The sequence below is a fragment of the Oryza glaberrima genome, chromosome 7 (genome assembly GCF_000147395.1).
Source record: "Oryza glaberrima chromosome 7, OglaRS2, whole genome shotgun sequence".
Classification (NCBI taxonomy): Eukaryota; Viridiplantae; Streptophyta; class Magnoliopsida; order Poales; family Poaceae; genus Oryza; species Oryza glaberrima.
Genome location: NC_068332.1, coordinates 19205452 through 19229491, shown reverse-complemented (window position 1 = coordinate 19229491; position 24040 = coordinate 19205452). Strand labels below are relative to the sequence as shown.

Genomic DNA, 24040 nt, shown 5'->3' with positions numbered 1-24040 from the left:
TCGACAACAATGACAGTACTCACAGAGTAGGGCATGGCGGCAATATAGAGGAACAACTCTTCATTAGGTTGAGAAGCAACAAGTACAGGGGGATTTGACAAGTAGCGCTTGAGTGCGATGAACGCCTCTTCGGCTTCCTATGTCCATACAAATTTGTCATGCTTTTTTAGCAGTGCGAAGAAGGGCTGTCCTCGTTCTCCCATCCTAGCGACGAACCTACTTAGCGCCGCCATGCATCCGGTTAGCTTCTGTACTTCCTTGAGTCTTGTGGGCGACTTCATGTTCTTGATTGCCTTGATCTTCTCGGGATTTGCTTCTATTCCTCTACCAGAAATAAGGAATCCGACCAGTTTGCCCGACGGTACCCCGAACGTGCACTTCTCGAGGTTGAGCATGAGGCGGTATCGTCTGAGGTTGTCGAAGGTTTCCCGTAGATCGTCAATCAATGAGCCGCCTGTCTTGGTTTTGACAACGATGTCATTGACGTAGGCCTCAACATTGTTGCCCAGCTGATCGCTAAGTGCCCCTTGGACCGTACGCTGGAAAGTATTCCCTGCGGTAATGAGTCCAAACAGCATTTTAACGTAACAGAACACACCGAAAGGTGTGATGAATGCTGTCTTCTCCTCGTCCTCTTTTGCCATACTGATTTGGTGGTAGCCGGAGTAAGTGTCAAGGAAGCTTAACAGCTCGCAACCAGCTGTTGAGTCCACTAGTTGGTCTATTCGAGGAAGAGGGAAGTGATCCTTGGGGCACGCCTTGTTGAGGTCGGTGAAGTTGATGCACATCCTCCACTTCCCGTTGGCCTTCCGCACCATGACTGGGTTGGCTAGTCACTCTGGATGGAGTACCTCTCTGATGAAACCAGCTTTAAGAAGTTTATCGAGCTCTTCTCGTATGGCATGTTTCCGATCTGATGCAAATCTCCGCAGTTTTTGCTTTACTGGCTTGGCATCGGGTCGCACCATGAGTTTGTGCTCAATCACCTCCCTGGGGACCCCTGGCATGTCGGACGGCTGCCAAGCGAATACGTCCGCATTGTCGCGGAGGAAGGTGATGAGCGCGAGTTCCTATTTCTCGTTCAGTGATGCCCCGATCTTAACCGTCTTGTCGGGGTTGGCACTGGAGAGTGGAACGATTTTGATTGCGCCGTCTGGTTTCGGCGTCTTAGTCGTTTTGATCACTTTCTTGGGTGGCTCGGCTTTGGCGGGTGGGCTGGGAGTGTGCTCGACCATGTCGAGGCTCCGCTTATCGCATTGGACCACCAGCTTTGCGTTCCCTTGGATAGTGATTGTTCCCTATGGCCCGGGCATCTTGAGTACCTGATACGCATAGTGAGATGCGGCCATGAACTTCGCGAGTGTTGTTCTTCCGATGATGGCGTTGTATGCCGTGTCGAACTCAGCAACATCAAATGTTATATGCTCTGGTCAGAAGTTGCTCGCTTGGCCGAAAGTCACCGGAAGCGTGATCTTGCCCAATGGCTTGGACGAAGATTGAGGGGTGATTCCATGGAAGGGTTGATCGGTAGGTTTCAACTCGCCTCGTGGAATTCCCATTGCGTCCAAAGTGCTGGCGAAGAGAATATTAATGGAGCTGCCGCCATCGACGAGGACTCGCGCTACCTTGATATTCCGAATAGTGGGTTCGACCACGATCGGATATCGTCCTGGTATAACAGCAGCCTTGGGTTGGTCTTCATCTGAGAACTCGATCTTCTGTTCAGACCACTTCATCTTGGGTGTAGCCCCCTGCCATGTCGAACAAACCTCACGCTCCACTTTTTTGTATTCTCGCTTTCAAGAGTACGCTGTGGAACCTCCGAAGATGTGTGAAACATGAAGATCGGAATCTGGATACGCGGAGTCCGAGTCCTGAGTGGTTGCCTCAGTTGCCTTTCTCGACTACACGTACTCGCTTGCCCTTCTCCAAAGCGAGCTCCCTTTCCAACGATTTTTTGAAGATGAGGCACTCCTCTAGAGAATGTATGTCTGACTTGTGAATGGGGCACCATATTCTCTTTGTATCAGTGCCTTGTGGGCTGGGTGTTTGGGCGGGCGCTCGTATTTAGATGCAAGGAATTCTGCTTGAGCTTTCCTCTTCCCACTCTTGCCGCTTTTCTTCTTGTTTGACTCAAGTGCGTCCTTGGCTGGCTTCTTCTCTCCTCCCGCATTTGGTTTGTCGTTTTTGCGTCTCAGCGCGTCGTCTGCATGGGCACATCAATCGACGACCTCGAACAACCTTTGAGTAGTAGTGATTCGCCTTGTTGCCAACTCCTGGGTAGTATAGCGATCTCTGACAACGGTTTTGAAGGCGCGAATCACAAAGGCATCGGTGATATCGGGGATTGTATTTCTGCACTCATTAAAGCGCCGAACATAATCCCTCAAAGATTCACCCGGATTCTGTGTTAACACGTGTAAATCGTCTTCGATCGCGTGGCGCTTGTAAGTTCCCTAGAAGTTTGCGACGAATTGTTGCCACAAATCTGCCCATGAAGAGATTGAGTAAGGTGGGAGGTGCATCAGCCACGAACGCGCAGAACCTTTCAACGCCGTTGGCAAATAGTTTGCTAACGCGTTGTCGTCTGCTCCAGTAGTGTATAGTACCGTGGAGTAGACCTGGAGGAATTCTTCAGGGTCATTACTTCCATCGTACTTCTCTATTGCTCCAGGTCGGAATCTCTCGGTCCATCGGACATCACGCAGAGAACGGTTGAAGGCTCTACACCCAGCGCTGGGGGCGGTGGGTTATCGGCGATCGTGTGTCCTCCGTGGATGTCTATCGGACGACGAAGACGAAGATGATGATGACGATGATGACGATGGCTCACTCGGCTCCGGTGTACGATTCCGAGGGCGACGTTCAGGTTCTTGAGAATTCTGTCGCCATCCACCATTGTTGTCCTGGCGCCGGTCACCATTATCATCACCTTCATGCTGACGCCCTCAACCATCATCGTCTGGTGTCCGCTGCTCGCGGTTACCGCGATCGCGGCGGTTGTGACGATCACGGTGACGTTGGTCGTCGTTCGAGCGGCCTCCTCGCTCCTCGTTCTCGCTACGTCGTGAAGAAACACGATGTCGGGAACGATTCTCGTTGCCTCGTGCGCGTTGTGCTTCTCGGCGGCCATTCAGATAGTCGCAGAGATCGCCGGTGCCGCGTGGAGGAGGGGTAGCTCATGGAGGAGACGTCCGCTGCTCCGGTGGTTCACCAAACGGCACCGCCAGCTGTCGGTCGTTCTGGTTGTGCTCTGGTAGCAGCTTCCTCGAACGCGTTACTGAGATTGGCTACCGATTCCCGTAGTCGTTCATTCCGTCCATCTGTGAGATCATCGTTAAGCACGATGTCATAGGGAGCTTCTCTAAGTATTGCGTTGACAGTGTGTCACACCCCGAAGTTCTTTCCCAAGCCTAAATTGAAGTTATAAATGGTCTCAAGAAAATACATGTGTAAAGCAAGAGTAAACCTTAATAAATTAATGCAAATAATAATCGGAATTGGCATGTGAAATTTTTCTTGAGTTCTACATGTCGAAATTCGCTAACAGGATTTTTAGTGGAATTTTCAGAGCCCTAGAAATAATTTTAACCAATTAAAATTGAGCATAAGCAATATTTAAATCCCTAGGAAAATTCTTTTTCTTTTTCTTTCTTTTCCTTTCTCTTTTTTTTTCTTTGAATGGGCCGCCGGCCCATTCTCCTTCCTTCCTCCCCTCCCGCTGGGCCGGCCGAAGTCCAAGGCCCAGCTAAGCCGCACGGGCCGGCCGCCCGCCTCCCCTCTCTCCCCGGGACGCCGACAGGTGGGCCCCACCTGTCGGGGTCATCCCCTTCCTCCGGCCGCCCGCCTCCTCTCACCCGGGTCGCCGACAGGTGGGGCCCACCTATCGGACCCGTCTCCCACCTCGCGCCGCGCCGCCGCGCCCGCAACCGCCGCCGCGCCCACGCCTCCGCCTCCTCTGGGCCACGTCGGCCACGCCCGCGCATGCGCCGCACCTCCCGCGGCCACTCCCCTCTCTCTCCCGCCCGCGCCCGCGCCCGAGATGGCCAGGATTCGATTTTCGAATCCCGCCTCTCTCTCCTCCCCCACTCCCCGCGTTGGCCGGCGGAATCCCGCCCCTACCGGCCACGTCCGGGATTCCCCTCCCCTATTTAAGCTCCGCCGCCACCCCCTCTCTCTTTTTCCCCATTTCGCCGAACTCCCTCGTGCTCCCCATCGCTCCCGCGCCGTGCAACCACCCGCTGCCGCCGCTCCCGCTACTCCGGCCGCCGCTAGCCGCCGCTAGGCTCGCCGCCGCACCGCGCCGTCGCCGCCGTCGAGTTCGCGTGGCCGAGATCCACCCCGTCCGCCCTTCCTCCGTCGAGATTCGTCGCCGGAACCCGCATCCCCTCGCGCTCCGGTGAGCTCTACCCCTACCGCCGCCTTCGGCCATGGATGCCGGCCGCCGTGGTTCGTCTCCCTCCCTCTAACCTCTCTCTTTTCCTTCCTTAGGGCATTCCGGACCTCGTCCGCCCGTCGCCGCCGTTTGCCCGTGGTCGTCGTCGCCGTTCGCCGTCGTCCTCCTCCGCGCCGGCCACTCTCGGTGAGGCATCCCTCTCTCCTTTATTCCCCTCCCTCTCCTTCCTAGCCGCCGCTTAGCACCGCCGCCTTCGCGTCGCCTTTGCACCGCCGCCTCCGCCGCCGGTTGCCGTCGCCGGCAACGCGTGCACGCGCGCGCGCCGTCGTCATCGCCGTGGCCGGTCGGCCGGCCTTAAGCCGAGCTGAGCCGGGTCGCCGCCGCCCGTCCGATCGGCCCCGGGGCGATCTGGGCCGTCGGTCCCATGGACCGGCGGTGGACCACCCGCGTGGTCCCGGTCCACGATGGACCGGCAGCCTTGGGCCGCTGACCCGGGGGCCCCACTTGCCGGCGCCCCTCTCTTCCCTTGAGCCGCTGACATGCGGGCCCCGCCCGTCGGCGCCGCCGCCCCCTTGATGACGTCAGCCCTAGGATTTATTGCGCAATAAATGATTTAAGAACTTTTGTTATAGTAATAAATACAGTGAATCTTCTAAAATTCATAACTAATTCATCCGTGCTCCGTTTAAGCCCATTCAAGTCTCAGTAAATCAAGAAAAATGTGTAGAATTCATTAAAAATGGTTTTGTTCTCTGTTTCAGTAGTCTTATAGCCTGTTTGTATTGTTTGCTTTGTTTGTCGCTTAGATTCCGGTTCTTCCGACGCTCCGGTGTACTTCGAAATAGTCACCGAGGTTCCTCCAGCAGCAGAGCAAGGCAAGTCATGCTTGTCACTTGAACATGTTGATCCTATATTGCAAATGCTCTATTGTTTTTCTTCAAATATTGCATTGTTTTATAATGTTACTATGGGATGTTTACCTATTGTTACAGCCGTGCTATTTTGGTACCATGTTCCTTTGTTAGCTTGGGTTATAACATGAATAGACTTTGGACTAGGAATTGCTTAGCCATGCTTAGTTCAACTAGTACACAATGGGGAAAATCCTATTAATGTTTAGACTGTTGGTTCTAATGGTATTGTTGGATTAGTGACACCGCTTCGGTGTTGGTTAATTAAAATGAATCACATGGTGGGCTGTGGGTGCATGGTTTTGCTAGTCGCACCCATGGCAATTAAGGACCGGTTCGCGGGAAACCCTGGAAGAATTTATCGTGCTTACCACAAGCCAGCGTGGGCAACGGCTGGGCTTGTAGTGTAGCTTTCCTCTAGCTGACGCATCCAGGCAAGGGTGGGTGTGATGGAGCGGGGCGGGCCCTGCGACGGCCTCTGTCGCTTCCGGATTCACCTAGGCACGAGAGGGGACTGCCGGCTGCCTTGCGAGGAGTGGGGGTGAAACCTGAGGTGTGGTGTGCTTGGTTAGAGGGGGTTATGCGAAGGGTCCTGTCACGGCCTCTTTCCGGTATGTCGTGGTGGCATGTCGGCGCACGGAAACGTGTCGTGGGGCTGTGTCTTGTGGGTACAGTTGTACACCTCTGATCAGAGTAAAACTATTCGAATAGCCGTGCCCGTGGTTATGGGCGGTCAACCAGATTCACCGTGATTAGTTTCACCCTAGTTTAGTCTAATGAAATTGGATAGTATAGGTGGATGGTTGGGCCTGTCGCAACGTGGTATAGCGTTGGACAGTGGATGAATAATATTGATTAATTATTACAACTATTTAATTCTTTCAACTTCTATTTATAAATGCTCGCTTTATGCAAATGAACCACTCTAGCTCTCCTTTGATAATTCCCTGCATAATACCCCTATTTCGGTATGGCTTGCTGAGTACAGTGGGTAGTACTCAGTCTTGCTCTATTTTCCCCAACCCCAGAGTATGAGTATGTATCAGATGGTGGTTTCTCTGAGGAGTAGGCTTCGTCCGTGCCATCGAGGATGCCTGTGGAGTGGTGTTCCCACTGCAGATCAAGTCAAGGCTCAGCTCCAGTTATCTTTCGTTTTTCCGCTGCATTTATGTAAGACTTTTGAGATGTTTGTAAGACGTGGATCTGAATGTCAACATTGTTGTTTGTGTACCCCGGCCGGTCCTGGACGGGGATTTTAATGCACATTCTGCTTGGAATTCTATTCGGGAATTTCTGGGCGTGACACAGTGCCGAGATGTTGGGCTGGCGTGGCCGTCTGGTTCTCCGCCTCTGCGTTAGCTTGTGCAGACGTGCTAGTCCCACCGATGGCAAACACGTCGCGTGGTGTACTGGAAGATGACGAGCCATAGTCTTCGAGCAAGTGTAGGACTGATGGTTCGTGGGGATCGATGTCGATTACTCCAACGAATCGATCCGAGGTCAACGTCGCTCCTTGTTCCTTGTCTGTATCTTCGAGAGAGGTTCCTGACTGCTGGACCTTAGGAAGCGTCGTCTTCATGGCGCGGAGAAAGACCTTGCAGCTTGAGAAGTCGTGATTCTTCATCTTGTGAATAGGACAATAGATATCACGAGTTGGAGAAGTACGCTGGATCCCACGCTCTTTGCAAGCACGGATTTCAGCTTGTACGTTGAGAAAAACCTAGCAAGCTTGCAAGTTGTGGTTCCTGGACTTTTGGATAGGACACCAGGACTTGGTTACCTTGGAAGTTGTCCTTGTCGGCTCGCAGTTCTTGTCGGAAAGACAAGGCTTGGCCGCACTAGGAACCTTCTCGAGCTTGTATGACGTCGATGTTCCATTCTCCACCATGGCGGGAGGATCCTTCAACACGAGATCATCTGGGTTTATAACCATGGCGTTCTCGTTTCCGGTTATTGATGGACCAGCCGAGATTGGCACCGTGGTATAAACCGGAAAGACGATTTCGCCGACTTGAGTCCACACCAGCATTGTTGAAGCAGGGATTCCTTGGATGGGGCCGATGTTGACGCTGTTGTCGACGAAACTCAATGTCATAGTAGTAGAACCTTGAGCACCAAGTCCCCCTACCTGGCGCGCCACTGTCGACGGTGGGTACCCGTAGACCGGATATAGAGGGTATTGGGGTACGCTGGTACCAGGATCTACGTAATACGACATCAAGAAAACAAGAGACAAAGATTATACTGGTTCAGGCCCCTTAGCAGGTAATAGCCCTAATCCAGTTGATATGGGATTATATGGAAAGAACCACATATTACAAAGGGAATAGTAGAACTCGGCGGTACCGACAAAATCGTAGTCGAGTTGATTCGACTAGATCACCCGGCGACTTGGCTCCTGTAGTCTCCAACTTCGTAGGCTGTGGTCATTGTGTAGGCTCTGAGATTCGATCCCTTAGGTCCTCTTAGGGGGTCCCTTTTATATCGCAAGTCAGGCGGTCTCCAAGTAGGACTCGGAGACATCAGACCATGTACGATATAGTAACGACCCAGTCCTATACGGGTAGGAACCTTTCCATTAGTAGACTTCGTGATGGATTTCCTTAGCATGTTCAGAGATCGTCCGTATATGCACCGATATATCGTATTGCCGTATAGCATATATTCAAGGGTAGAGGGTATACCTTATCCGTAACCCTGACAAGGCACACTATTGGTTTTAAGGGTGGTGGAATATGTGATTGCAGCCCTGTTTTTTAAGCTTATTTATCTGACTAATAGAACAGACCATTTCTTCTAAGCTTAAAAAAATACGTTTTCTCGAAAACCTTTCTCCTAGTAAGCTGCTTAGGCAACATTTTTGGAGGGTGGGTGGAGGGGGGAGTTAAAAGTGTTTAATTTATTCTTATAATCAAATCGATAATCCGCATTCAATGATCTTTCTCAAACAGGGCAGTGGTTAATTTGATCATTCCAGCTAGAATAAGTTTTTAGAAAACTTGTTCTACCATGCTTTTTTTTTTAAAGAAAATGTCTTTTAAAAAATTGGGTTTTGCCTGACACTTTATTTGGATAAGCTTAGGGAGTTATTATTAGTTTGGTAAAATAAATATCAAAGCAATGTTTCAGAAAATATAGGTATTTGCTAGTTCAGTCATATGAAAATTTGTAGTCTTTTCCTCACAAAAAAAATTGTAGACATTTTTGCGAAACAAATATGTAGATTTTTAGTTATCTAAAATTGTATGTTGCTAAGCCTAAAACCACAATGCTATGGAATATGCAACTTTACTTTGTTTTTAACCTTAATTTTGATTTTACATATGATTTTACCTTTATTTTATCCAAATTTAATCTTGTGTATATTTTTGTATTTTTTTATGAATTGTAAATTTATTTCATGTTTCGGATAGAATAATTTATTCTTTAACCTTTTATCTTAAAATAATATATAATTTTTGAATAAGTAGTAAGCGAGTGACAAGAACCATTGGATTTTATCCATGTTTAAATATTTTTTGTGTATAGTTTTGTATTTTGTTTATGAATTGTAAATGTATTTCATGTTTAGGCTAGAATAATTTATCGTTTAAACCTTTTTTTCTAAAAAGAAGATATAATTTATTTTGAATAAGTAGTAAGGGACTGACGAGAACCATTAGATTGTCACTAAATGGATTGTTAAAAAGAAAAATTGTAAAAGCTTCAAGCATTCTTTTAAACACAGAACAAATGCAAGTGCTCACAGCGTGTGCACACCCTACCCTTATGAGCATATTGGAAAGGCTAGGTCGGTATATCTTGAGATTGATGAACTCATCACTAGTATTGTCAACGTTTGATATCGCGACTACGGTATTTGGATAGTATGGGGATCGTTGGTGCCAGGGTATATGTGAGATTGTGGTAGAAGAGATGGAGACAAGGATTTTTATACAGGTTCGGGCCCCTTATCTTATAGGTAATAGCCCTACATCCTGTTGGCCGAAGCCGGTGTTGCTCTTTATTTATCTAGATCACACAAATACAATATCTGGGATAAACTTATCTAACTGTCGTCGACTTGACGACTAGATAACCAACGCGTAATCGATGACAGGGTAGTCTTACTCCTTGAGCACGAACTCGTCGAGATCAGAGATGGCATTAGATCCCTCTTGCCGGCCCCCGTACGTACCGGATGGGGTATGGCTAGGCTAATCTCTGATGTCGATATACAGCAACGTATTGGCTTGTGTATTGTGCATCTATGGTGGGTGTGTCCCCTCTCCTCCTAAGAGGTTGTATTTATACCCATAGGTGACCCCTTGTCCAAGTAGAACTAGGGAGATAAATATGGATACGATCTGAGTAGTTCTTGTCGTTTCTATGTAGAACTCTACTCGTCCTTCCTTATTCGGAACTCCTTCTATATACGAGTTTTTTTTCCGTATAAGACATGGCATGTGGTGGGCTTTACCAAGCTTTAGTCGATTACTATTGGGTATGTGGTATCCATAACCCTGACAGGTATATCGCTGTCAACGGGTATGTCACCTACCACTGAAAGAATAATTAGCCGTAAATACGAGCACCCGTGTTAAGTGTATGACTTGAGCCAGGGTGGGTTGGTTCCGTCATAAGAAATCTAACCAATTGAGTTACACTCACTTTGCAAAAGTTTCTACATTTAAAATCTAGCTAGACATTTCCATTTGTAATAGGAATATATTATAACTTGAGTATCGAGATCACACTCTATCTATTGCCTACCGGAGATGTGTAGTGGAAGTACCACTAGTCAATGGCTGACGAGCACGCATGGAAGTACAGAAAATTAGAAAGTGGTTTTCATAAAAAAGACAAAACTCTTTTTCTTTCCAGACATATTTCATAGGAATATAAGTGTAACATTAATTTAAAGAGACATAGTATAATGTGGTCTATATACATGTTCTACTTACTCCATCTTATAACAAATTAACTTATCTATATATAAATCTAGATATAAATGTGACCAGATTCATTTAAAAAGGTTACTAATAAGTCAATTTGTTTTGGAGTGGAGGAATTGAAGAAGTAGGTGATCAGTATATGTCCACGTACATATATGTTTCCCACGGCCACATTGGCAGCTAAATGTGTGATAATGACGCCGAATATGCATTGGCAGCTTTGCCCTTGGAAGCAGCTAGCCTATCGCAAAATAAAAAGGGAAGCAGATAGCCGACGATGCATGCATGGCAAATTAAGCACGGAGTATGATGGTTGTAGCATGTATGGGCGCCCATCGATTCATTTCATCTGTATCGTCCGCACTTGTTGGTCGTTGCCCTCGTGCAAGACGCAAACTAACCTAGCTCGTGATAACGATGAATCACGCCACCGTCCACCCCACACCCACAGTCACACACTGTTCACGTGAATAAATAAGAACACAAAACAAAACATGTACTAAACCAGTACTAATGTACCACCCCACGTCCTAAAATATAATAAATTTTAGCATTTTAGATTTATCACAAAATATAAGAACTTTTTCATGAACAATTTTTTCCCAACCAATAACAATCTTCTACCATTTAATGTCTTCACTTTTTCTCATTTTCTAGTGTTCCTTTGAATCATATGAATGAAAAAAAAACGAAGGAATAGGAAAAACGTAGGATTCTAATAAGAATGCAAGTGTAGAACAGATGATTGCAAAACGCACGAAAAACACACGAATAACCGTTTGATTGAACCGCAGGAAGAATGTAGGAATCGGATGAAGAGATAGACTCAAAGGAAAGTTTTCAATAGGTTTGAGTTCTTGCTAAATTTCCTCCAAAATCTCTATAGGATTGTCCATTCCATAGGAATTTCAAAGGATATAATAGGATTTAATCCTTTGTTTTAAAGGGCTTCATAGAACATTTTCCTATAGAATTAGAATCCTCCAAAATTCATATGTTTTTCCTCCAAATAAAAGGAGCCCTAAACCAATCATAATATTTCTCAATTGAATTACAAGGGCCCCATGAATCGCAGTATTGAAAAAACAATAGAATTGAAGTGTAAAACAAAGGTTTGCAAAACACATGAATGATTCTTTGATTGGACCGCAGGAAAAACGAAGAAATCGGATGAGAGAGATAGACTCAAAGGAAATTTTCCAAGAGAGATAGAAATTTTTCAAAACCATATACAATTTATGAAATTGTATGTGGTTTTGAGAGAGATAGACTCAAAGAAAATTTCATAAGATTTGGAAAGCTTCAATCCTTTGAATCAAATGATCAAATAGAAAAATTTTCTATAGGATTTGAATCCAATAAAATTTCTATATAAATCCTCTAATTTAAAGGAGCCCTAACTTTTTCTTCGTACCTACATATATTTTGTTGGACAGAGATAGTACTATTAGCTCGTTGATTGATGTCGTTGTCCATGCATCTTACTCCCGTTCATCCGTCGTCACACCCAACTCTTGTGTCCCACCAGATCGGGTGTATAGATCGATATATCCGTGTAGAAGGGGCCGGATATGTACTACTCTGATCCTGTAATCTACTGAGTTCAACGCACATCGCCTCGTGCATGCGGATCAAATCTGTGGGCATGATCGATCTTATGGGCAATTTGGCACCCTCCGAATCCCCTGTTCTACACGTATCTGGTATACATCCATCCAAGGCATCAATTTTAGCGCACGTTCCTAGTTTCGCCAGTGCGGCGCCAAGTTGCCAGTTGCCCTCGTCAAATCGCCAAAAGGCTGCCCATCCGCCACGTCCCGATCCAATTTTATCCAAACACCCCATGATATCCGAGAGTCTATATCCACATAAGATAAAAGACGAATTATATTACATGTACACTATCTCTAACATACTGACCCAATAATTTTATTTTATTTGTTTGTTCACTATACTCTTTCTTTTATCTTTCTTTTTTAAGTTTGTATGTATGTTACTCCTTTCTTCTTCTTCGGGGGTATGTTACTCCTTTCAATCTACTCATCTGCTCTTTCCTTACTTCTCTTCGTCACCTCAACATCCAATCCAATCACTATAAAAAATGATTTTTCTATACGAGGCCCTTGTTAGATTCCAGACAATCCATAACTGACCGCGTCTGGAAAAAATCATCCTCCCATTTTTATGTGCGGATCCTTAAAAGGACCGCACATGAAAATCGATTTTCGCGTGCAGACCACGCAAAAATAAGACTATTTTTTTGCATGTAGACCTTTTAAAAGACTGCACGCGAAAATATTCGCATGCGGACATTTTTAAGAGCACCGCACACGAAAATACCCTCCCTCCTCAGGCAATTTTTCCTCTCAACCACTTCAAAAATTTCTATATTATCCTCTTCACGTACTCATCCTTATCCTCATTTCTTCTATCTCTCTCGTCACTCGTCTCTCACGGGTGGCGGCCGGCTCGGCGGGCGACGGGTGCGGGGCAGCCGGGAGCAGCGACTGGCAGCGGCAGCGCGGCCTCCCCTGCGGGCTGTGGCCGGGACCAGCGGCGGGTGACGGCAACGCGGCCTCGCGCACGCTCCCCGGCGGCGGCGCCCCTCTCCCACCCGGAGGTAGTGGGCGGTGGTGACATGACCGGGAGCGGCGAAGGGCTCAGTAGCCGCCCGCGGCGGCCGGTCGTGGCGGAAGGCGGCGACGCCGACAACGACGGACAACGGCGACGGCAACGACGACCACGAGGAGGGCGGTGGCTAGGGTTAAGGTTTGGATTTTTTTTTTTTTGCGTGCGAGTGATATAAGCCACCCGCACGCGAAAATCAGATTTTTGCGTGCGGGTGCGTCACCTGCACCAAAAAATCGGATTTTTGCAGACACTTCAGTGCAAATGGGCGGGAGATCCGCACGCGAAAACCCTTTTCGGTCGCACGGAAAAAATGTTTTCGTAGTAGTGAATGTAGTACTTTTAGAGCAATACATCAAGCAATATAGTACTTATTTTGATACGTAGTAGCCTCGCCGACGAATACACACGATAGGTCCCATTATTTTCTAATTAAGACGTGGATTCTACTTTAGTTTTCATTAGTATATTTTTTAAACTACTAGACAGTATGATTTTATGAAAAATTTCTATAGAGAAGATGCTCTAAGTATCAAATAAATTAGTTTTTTAAGTTTATAATAATTAAGAGTTAATTAATTATGTGATAATGATAATACCTTTCTCATTTTCATCTTGTACTTACTCGTGAATCCGCCAGCCCAAAGCGGGGCACGGCAGCCATATCCATTAGGTCACTTCCAATGAGAGTTCCGGTGCCATGTTAGCAATTTGAATAATGTGGTAAGGATTAATGAAGTGATATATAAAATAAGTTTCATCTTAATGAAATTACGACTATATTGTTTCCAATATAACTTGTCTTTTTTTAATACACGAAAGAATTATGCATATTTGTACTAAGATTTTGAAAGAAGTAAAATGTTACAAAATTATATTCCTAGGAGTGCCCACACAACCACCACACCTTAAGTAAACACAACCATGACCAAGAACCTCAAAAAACGGCGCATCCAAGAAGATTCCAACATTAAAAACGCCTCCAACGTCTAACCCAAAAAGATATGTTTTTCACCTAGAGGATTCTATTAAAGAGGGGAAAGTAGTCACCTCGACAATGCTCTCATAAGTACTGTGGCGCTCAAAGGCATCGTCGTTGCTGGTCCAAAGTTACACTGGCTTTTGTCTGTAACCTGTTTGCACCTCTCTTATAGCTTGTCTATTGCATGTATTGTCCATAAAAGAACAAAATTGAAATAGTTCATTATGGAAGATATTCTGATCATCAATTAAACACATTGTTGCTCATATAGTCATATGATGCCTTGGGAATGGCCTTAATTATCCAAAACCCGGCAACTTGGAAGCACGCAAGCACCTGGCTAGCTCCTGGCTGTGGTTGGCTGGGTCGATGTGGACCAACGTTGTTCGCGTCGAACCGTGCGCTGTGCCAACCACTGCGCATACGTGGCGGCCCGAGTTCCTAGGTGGGTCGGCGTGGCGCGGCGTTTGTGGGTGACGTGCGCGCTCGCGTGTCCGACCGTGGAGCGGCTGGCAGCGCGTTGAGGAAGTTGCAGTATGTGTGAACAGATGTGAGCGCCTGCTAATTTCACCGATGTGCCTTTTGACCGCGGTCAAACACCGTCGTGGCATTGTGATGATACTAGTACTGTACGTGTGGTAATGTGGTCGGCATCCTGTTAATTTTGAAGTGGTCGGTACTAGGTCGGTAATATGGTCGGCTAACGCATACAGTAAGGTGTGTTTGAGAAGAAGGGGATTGAGGAGATTGGAAAGATACGCAAAACGAGGTGAGCCATTAACTTATTATTAATTGAGTATTATTTATTTTAAATTTTAAAAATGGATTAATATAATTTTTTAAAGCAACTTTCATATATAAAATTTTTGCAAAAAACACACCATTTAGTAGTTTGGGAAGCGTGCGCGCGAAAAACAATGTGCATTCTTACTCCCTATCACCCATAGAAACGCAGCTAAGTGTAAAATTTAGTTTGTATATGGAGTACTAGTAGTTGCTTGGAAGTCATTTCAATGGAAAGACTAATCCAACATGTAAGTAGCTTTTTCTTGGTATACAATTAAGCAACTACAGATTAGAGCAAATTTAATAGTGTAGCCAACTACTAACTTCAAATCATATATAGCCAATATAATAGCTAATTCATACAATAACTGCTTACTATACTATTAATACATGGTCCTACCTGTCATACATACATTATGTCTTGGAGTCCGTGCTGCAGCTGGCTACAGATCTGTAGCCTGCAGCTATTTTCTTTCTTTTATCTCTTTAAAATATATTTATAGCTGACTTATAGCCTACTATTGTATCTATATTACTTTTTTTTATAGTGGTAGCAGTAATAATGATTTCTGAAGTCTAAAGATACCCTTGGTAGCTATCACCATCCGTACATGTGTTGACCGTGGACAACTGACATGGTACACCAGAAGTAGCTTCTGTGTTTGTTTAAAGGGGATGGGAACTAATCCCTCCCGTACGAAAAACGGAACGGTTCATTAGCACGTGATTAATTAAGTATTCTCCATCTACACTAATTTTACTTTGGGATGCTAGGAATGGATTTTTTGGGACGGATGAAGTATGTCCAAATTCATTATACTAAGAAATATCACTTCACATTTTGGGTTGATTTTTCATGTAAAGAAAGGAGCAGTTCTTGCTTTGGCCTCGTCAACAATTTTCACAGGTCCTCTCCGTCTGCTGAGAACAAGCTATTAGCAGACCAGATCAGGCTGAACGAAAGCAGATAGTCCCAATGTGACTGCACACGTGTGCTGGCAAATGTCTGGTCAGTGTCAGACACCCACAGACCAACGCTGTTCGGCCCGCCTAACCATGCGCATCAATTCAGCCCAAAAGTGCGCCTCGATTCGGCCCAAACGTTCGGCCCATATATGGGCCTGAATTCGGCCGTATGGGCCAAATGTCAGTCCATCCCCGAGTTCCCGACGAGACTCGTCATCCTCGACCTCGACTCCGCCGACCGCCGACTCCGAGTTCACTTTCACCGAGGCCGCCGCCGCCGAGCCATGGAACCCGGGGTGGGGGGGGGGGGGGTGGGGGTGGCGCAGCTGGTACGAGTGGGAGAGGTGGACGACGGTGGCGGCCGGCCTTGATCCGGCCGGTGGCAGCGGGAAAGGGGGGAGCCGGGGAGGTGGCGGCGTGCTAGATATGGAAACACTTCGGAGATGGCGATGGCCGTCGAGGCGCGCGGATTCAGGGTGGGGGGGGTGGGGTGGTCGAGCTCACCGGCGGCAAGGGACTCGCCGGGTGGTCGAGGTCTCCGATCATCCGACGCGGAGAGTTGCTTGGGTTTTCTGTTTCTCCATGGTTGGTAAATAATAGCAATTCCATCCTGGAATTCTCCTCCTCCCATTCCCGAGTTTCCGACGAGACGCTTTGGCAATGGCGGTGGCGCCAGATCACGCGCCCGTATTCGTGGCGCTGCCGCCGCGGATTCCGCGGGATGGACATGGGGAGGAATTTCCCGGGCTTGGACTTGCCTGTCCTTCTCTTTTCCTCCCTTGTTCTTGGGGTGGGGTTGGTGGATTGGGGAATCGGCTTCGAGCTGATTGGTTTTGACTGCGCCATCCGATTTCTTCGCTTTTGTAGAGGGGGGCAGCACGGCTGTGCATTTCGTTCTCTTGTCGTGGATGCCCCCGGAATTTATCCCCAATTCTCCCTATACTTGCTCGTCTACATCGGTGTGTTTCTTGGAGCATTTCAAGCACTTCTCGTCTTCATCGATGCATTTCTTGGAGCATTTCAAGTGTCCAGCGTCTAAATCGCTCAGGCGAATTTGGAGGAGCCTTTAGGCGCATTACGGTCAAAATCAAGTGGAATTGTTGCATGAATCTTCAGATTGTTTTGGCTGGATTGCCAGGTTTCTTCGATCATTTTTCTCTACGGGGCTGAGGAATTTTTCGCCCCATGCCCTGAAAGCTCCAAAGGGGATGTTTGCCACAATTTTCAGAGTATCTGTGTTGAGATGATCGGTGTGGTGTAGAAGGAAGCACGCAAATGATGAGGCATTGTAGGAGAGAATGGCTCCTCGCCCTGTGCCTCATCTCTGTACAGCTCATCATTCCAACAGGCTGCGAGGGGGTTCTCATCGCGGCAAGCGACATGTCGCCACCTGCTTTGACACCACCCCTCATCAATCAAGTGGACCAATTGGTAAGCACATTTCCATATATTTTGATGCATACGTAAGCTTCAATTTGGGTGAAAATACCATACAAGAGATGACAGTAGCAGCTTTTGTAAGGAGATATAGGCATAGTCGTGTTTGCATTCAGTTTCGAACCAAGAATTAGGACCAAGTCCTTTCCAAGTGGATGTGGGTTGCAAGGCATTAATCGGGACTCGGGAGTATGCTCTCAGGAGCACAGAAGCCCATGGCATTCCCTCCTATACTTATTACGGTGTGTGTCGCTAGGCATTAAACGGGAATTTGCTCTCAAGAGCACAGAAACACATGGCATTCACCTCCTAACGGCACTGATGTTTTTGGGTAATGCAGGACTCAGGGAATCAGGATTGATTCATGAATAGGTCCACATTTACTTATTTGTTGTGGGACATGCAGAGTATTCTTGTACTCTTGTAGTCTCGTGTTTCCCAAATTGCATGAAAGACAGACAGATAAGGTTGCTGAAGTCTGTAGGTGATTCCCAAAGGCAACCATGATTTTATTTGTGTTGTGTCTTATAGTTTTTTTTTTTTTTTTTTGGCTTTGGATGACAGATCACATAAGGTTAACCTTTCTGTGAACAGAGTTTTGAATCATTTTCTTCTTGTGTTTTATTGCTGAGGTAGTCTGTTTGTTTTTTTAGAAAATGGCAGCCTCTACATCCAAACCAGTCTGATAGGTGTGCACCATTGCATTGATTGTGATGGTGTTGTGATTTAAACACTGGCTTAACAGAATCAAACTGTTAAATTTGGCTTGCCTCCTTCTCTCCCCTCCCCCTCCTGGCCTCCTCTCTCCTTTACAGCAGGTGCTAGATTCCTCCTTGTTATGACATGACAAATGAAGACTCGGAGAGAGGAATGTGACTAGTAGTGAATATAATTATTTTCGATCCAACTAGTAGAACCTAACATTTTGTGGCATCAATGGCTGTTTAATTCCTAACTGGTGAATGTTGCCTTTTGTTGGATATGACTACAAATGTTGGGTATATCCTTTTTTTTAAAAGAAAAAACATTCGTACTGATTAGAGTGACTGTTAATTACATTAGAACATGCATGGGTCAAGTGTGGATTGGACAAGAGAACTTGAAGATGTTAGACGCCACTTCAACTACAACCATGTATTGGCAATTCTCCGTAGAATGTCTGGGCAAGACATTAAGGACACCTCTCCTGACATTGATGGAGGGACCAGTGTATTATCACTAGAAAGGAGGGACACTATACTGAACTGTTTAAGCAAGCAGAATTTCATGAGTATCGCTGGACAGGATGGTTTAAAAATCTTGTCCGCTGATTATATCAAAGCACTTATTGCCTCACTTAGAACAGACCTTGCTCAGGAATCTTCAACTACAAAGTCAATACCTGAACAAGCAGGAAAACCTGTCCCAGGGAAAACTTCTACACCAAAACCTGTAAACAAACCAACCGACAGTGCATCATCTCCACCAGATCGTTCATATAAATCAGCTCCTACAGAAAAGGAAAACCCTCCTACTAAATCAGTAGCGGGAAAGAAAAAGGACAGCAGTGGCATGCCAAATGCTTTCATTGGTTTGTCCATTGCTGGCATAGCTCTTATGGCTCATCTCTGTTTGTGCTGCTTGATGTGCCATGGGACTTCCTCATCTGACTTGAGGGATGATAAACCACTTCTGACTCTAAATCCGAGCAACTTGTCCGGTATAAAATCGCCCACTCTGCTGCAAGATAATGTAATAATTTCATCAAGTGGTGGTATTTACTCTCTCTTTTGCAGCTTCTTCTAAATCGTCCCAAGGAAATCCAATTGATGTCAATAAGCTTGGGGTAGTGTCGTTGAAATCAGAGGCTGGTCAAAATGGAGATGTGAAACTAATTTCGAAGGAAGGCACAAACAATGTGAATGTGGTGCACCCAGTGAGTTCTGTGTCAGAATCAACATTGATGCCACCTCCTGTGATGCCACCTCCGGAAGGTGCAAACAATGTGAATATGGTGCACCCGGAAGGTGCAAACAACATGAATGTGGTGCACCCGGAAGGCACAAACAACGTGAATATGGTGCACCCAGAAGGCGCAAACAACGTGAATGTGAATATGGTGCACCCAGTGGGTTCTCTGTCAGAATCAACACCAATGCAGCCTCCTGTGATGCCACCTCCAATTCCGAAGCTTCTTTCTCCACCAGCACCCCAAGCTCCCATGCCACCATTAAAGGCTTCTCCTGTTCCTCCCCCAGAACCTTCACCACCTCCTGCTCCAAAAGCTGCACCTCCACCGCCACCACCAAAATCTACTGGCCCTGGCCCACCTCGCCCGCCACCGCCAGCCATGCCTGGTTCTTCGAAAACACGCCCACCGCCACCTCTTAAGCCAGGCGCTTAGGTGGGTGCTGTTGAAAATTCTAATGAAGCTAAAACAAAGCTCAAACCATTCTTTTGGGATAAAGTAACTGCCAATCCTGCACAATCGATGGTGTGGGACCACCTTAAATCAGGATCATTCCAGTAAGTCTTCAGATTAAATTGAAGCTGTGCCTGAACTTACTATTGCAAGAACACACTAGTTTAAAGTATCTGAACTGTTTCACAGGTTTAATGAGCAGTTGATGGAAAACCTTTTTGGTTATAATTCAACTGACAAGAGCAGTGACACCAAGAAAGATTTATCATCGAAAGATGCCGCTCAACTCATAAGGATACTTGACCCCAAAAAGGCGCAGAACCTAGCTATATCATTGAGGGTGCTTGGTGTTTCACCTCAGGAAGTATGTAGTGCAGTTAAGGAAGGTAAAGTTCATCCTGTATGGAACTCGTCTTTTTTATTCTTAGCACACACTCACAGTGCTTTCTAGCTTCATATTTATCATACATACAGTATCTTTGTAAAAGTTGGAGAACTCAGCTATGATGGAATGCTGATGCTCTGAATTATTATCAGACTTCTAGTTTACTTTGCTTGCAATAATGTATATGGCATACATTGTAGATATGTGCCTATTTCAATTTAATCTTCAAAGTGACAAGATGAGGGTTGCTCTCTTCTGAGCTAAGGGTGACAAGATTAACTTTTTTTCACCAAAGCGAATTGTGCAAAAGATATGATAAGTGAAATGATTCATTTCATCTACTTCAACCGCTACTATTGAGAAATGATTTACAGGATTATACTGCAAATAGATGCATGTTACTAGCCATGAGAAGTTAGATTGGTTTCTGGTATACACAAATAGTGCCTCCAACCATTTTGTTTCAAGAATTTGATGTTGGATTTCACCTTAACCATTTTTCTTGCCAATTTGTAGGAAGTGAACTTCCATCTGATTTGATACAGACCTTAATAAGATGGTCCCCAAGTAATGATGAGGAGCTCAGGCTTCGATTATACACTGGGGAACTCTTTCAACTTGGTCCTGCAGAGCAATTCTTAAGAGTAATCATAGATATTCCTTATATTTTCCAGCGCTTAGATGCATTGCTTTTCATGGCCAATTTACCAGAAGAAGCTTCAAATGTGAAGCAATCCTTTGCCACTTTGGAGGTAATGAAAGATTCATTGTGAACTCTCAACTTCTAGATTATCTCACATGGTTGTGCCAGTTTTGTTCAGTTGGCGATGTCTAGTATTCTATTGATCTAACATTTCCATGAAGGGTTATATCCAAGTAGTTAGTTCTGTTACAATAAATGCACTTTTACTGCACAGTTTATGCCTAGCGATCGGATTCTTAAAATATGAGCCTCTGATCAGTTATGCTTTTAATGAATTTTGTTCCATATTGATTACTATTCTTATCTCTGTTGGCATTTCAATCCCAATCAGGTGGCTTGCCAGGAGCTTAGAAACAGCCGTCTTTTTATGAAGTTACTAGAAGCTGTCCTCAAAACCGGAAATCGGATGAATGTTGGCACTTTCCGTGGTGGAGCTCAGGCTTTTAGACTCGACACGCTCCTCAAGTTGTCTGATGTCAAAGGAACTGACGGAAAGACAACACTATTGCATTTTGTTGTTCAGGAAATCGTTCCGAAGGTGTCCGTGCTGAACGGGCTGCAAAGGAGCAGAACAATGGCGTTTCCAGTGTGAAGACTGATGATCTAAGTGACAAAAGTGAGCAAACTGAAGACGGTTACAAACAACTGGGGCTGAAAGTTGTCTCCAGCTTAGGAGATGAACTTCAAGATGTTAGAAAGGCAGCTATCCTAGACGCGGATCAATTGACTATGTCGGTAGCAAGTCTTGGCCACAAGCTCGTGAAAACCAATGAATTCTTGAACATGGACATGAAAAGTTTGGACGAAGACAGTGGGTTTCATCGCAAGCTTACGCACTTCGTACAGCAGTCTCAGACTGATATTACTTTCTTGCTGGAGGAAGAGAAGAAAATACGGTTATTGGTTAAAGACACCGTTGACTATTTCCATGGAAGTGCAGGAAAGGATGAGGGCCTCCGGTTATTTGTGATAGTAAGAGATTTCCTTGCAATGCTGGACAAGGTGTGCAAGGAGGTGAAGGAAGCATCACAAGTTGCTCCAGTAGAAGCAAAAGCCAAACAGCCCTCCCAATCATTGCAGTTATTCCGTGATCCACGGGTTAATCTTTTTCCGGCGATTCAACACCTGAGGGCAGATAGCTCTAGCTCAAGTTCTGATGATGAAAGTTAGATCAACATACCTATGTTTTACCGTGCACACTCAGTGAGAAAAATTCATCAGGAAATGATAACGCCAAAACAGGTTAAACTGAATCGATCTTCTATCGTTGAGTTGTTATCTGTTCCGACCCTGCATTCTTCACTTTTGAATTTCTGATTCTATCAAGCAAAAGAGTTGCACAAAACTGAGGCTACACATAATTGGAAGGGGTGCTATGGAAAGTAAAATTTAGCAGGAAATGGAAGAAAACTGACCTCCTAGTTCTATGTTAGGGCAGGGATAACCGGCTGACTGATAGTCTGATACTTTTTTTTTCTATTACACATTTGTACAACCACAGAAAGGAAGATATATAGACAGAGATAGAAAAAGCACCACATGAACTGGCAAAACGGGCAAATGTAACCTTTAAACTGAAACATCATGTGTTCCTATCCTGCGTGAACTCTCCTGAAATGCTTGTTGCATGGAGAACAATTTTCAAAGGAAAAGGAAATATACTAAATGTATTCAATGGTGAACTGAATGAAACTAATTTGATGTCGTAGATATTGCTACATTTTTATATTAAAAAAGGTCAAGTTTGACTTTAGACAAAACTCAACAAAATTACTTATGAAACGGAGGAAGTACATAATTTCTTTTTTGAATCTATACCAGGTATGCATCATTTTGTTGGTCAGACAATAACCCAATTACTTATGCATCATTTTTCTTCCATTCATCTCTCCTGCCGTTAAGCCGTTTCTCCTGCAGCTAGTTGGTTAGGCAATAGCCCAGCTAAGCCGTTTCTTCACACGCCAATTTTCATCTTCCCGCCCTGGCACTGTTTCAAATCACAAAAATTTCGCCACTGCCCGCGCAAAGCTTTAATTTTGTAGAATCTCCTAAACCTGCACCAGATCCAAGAACAGCTATACACTTTGAACACGATGCAAAGCTTAAACTAAACATAACAAATTATTCAGGAACACCAGCCAAGTCACAACTTTCTATGCCAGGCTCCACATGCTCGAATAATGCATGGAACATTGGAACTCCCAAAATCAGATATACGAATTTCACGACCGAAGCCAGCATCAGGCTAAAAAACGAAACCACACATGAATTATGGCCAAGAACATTTGCCACGATTCAAAGACAACCCGCTCAAAATCAAATTGAAAATTTGAGCAACAGAAAGATTTTGAGAAAATCATTAAAAACAATGATACTTAAATAGATCATAGCGACGATTTAGAGAGAAGAACCCGTTCAAATCAAATCAAAAACTGGAGCAGCAGTTAACATTTCAAGAAAATCATCAAAAGGATGATACTTTTATATAGAACACAGGTAACGAATTACAGAGCAACTAATCCCCCTGTCCATCATACACAAGTGCACCTTCTTAGTTTTAGCATCGGTACAAGCACAATTAAGCATCTAATTGAGATCCTACTAGAGATCAACGCAACACCTAGGCATCCTAGAACACTACTACTACTACACAACACATCATCCATCCATCCACTGCATCCACATCCACCGCCGCCGCCATCGCCGGGAAGCGTCAGAATCTAGTTGTCATCGTCGCCGGCCGCCGCCTTGGCGCTGCCGCCGGCCTTCTTGGGGAGGAGCAGGTTGTGGATGTTGGGCATGACGCCTCCGCTGGCGATGGTGACCGTGCCGAGCAGGCGGGATAGCTCCTCGTCGTTGCGGACGGCGAGCTGGATGTGGCGAGGCACTATGCGGGTCTTCTTGTTGTCCCTCGCCGCGTTCCCGGCGAGCTCAAGAACCTACACAGTAGACACAGATTCCACCGATTAGCCCAAAATCCTCGCTAATTCGAGCGAACAAAGCGAACCAATCCACGCAAACACACCCGAATTCGAATCTTCCGACTAACCCCCAAATTTCCCCCATTGGAAACCCTAAAATTCTACCCCCAATTCTGTAACCGCGAACCCCCCGCCCAAATTTCACCGCGCAAAAACCAAAATCAAGAAATAGGAGGAACAGAATCGAACATACCTCAGCGGCGAGGTACTCGAGGACGGCGGCGAGGTAGACGGGGGCGCCGGCGCCGACCCTCTCGGCGTACTTGCCGGCCTTCAAGAACCGGGCGATCCTGCCCACGGGGAACTGGAGCCCGGCCTTGGAGCTCCGCGACATGGCCTTCTTGGCGGCGCCCGAGCCGATCGCCTTCCCTCTCCCGGCCATGGCTAAACCAAACCAAATCAACCAACCAAACCCTCCGGTAGTAGTACGGAATCCGCGGGCGAGGCGACGAAGCAGCGGCAGAAAAATCTGTGGAGAAAGTGCGGCGACGCAGCGAGCGAGCGAGCGAGCAATCAGTATACGGCTTGGT

The 24040-nt window shown here is 46.0% G+C and overlaps 2 protein-coding genes across 2 annotated transcripts; one reads left to right on the top strand and one right to left on the bottom strand.

Moving 5' to 3' along the window:
* Positions 1-16103: 16103 nt before the first annotated feature.
* On the top strand, positions 16104-23248 carry LOC127778753 (formin-like protein 11). The gene is given in 7 exon segments (XM_052305375.1): positions 16104-17034; positions 18103-18739; positions 18816-19545; positions 19631-19827; positions 20343-20578; positions 20861-21053; positions 21056-23248. Coding segments are annotated over 7 exon segments (2793 nt in total). The 5' UTR covers positions 16104-16878; the 3' UTR covers positions 21700-23248.
* On the bottom strand, positions 22980-24040 carry LOC127778755 (probable histone H2A.2). Its single transcript, XM_052305377.1, has 2 exons — positions 23704-24040; positions 22980-23468 (listed from the first exon to the last, which is right to left on the bottom strand). The coding sequence occupies exons 1-2, from the start codon at positions 23890-23892 to the stop codon at positions 23250-23252; spliced, it is 408 nt and encodes a 135-aa protein (XP_052161337.1). The 5' UTR covers positions 23893-24040; the 3' UTR covers positions 22980-23249.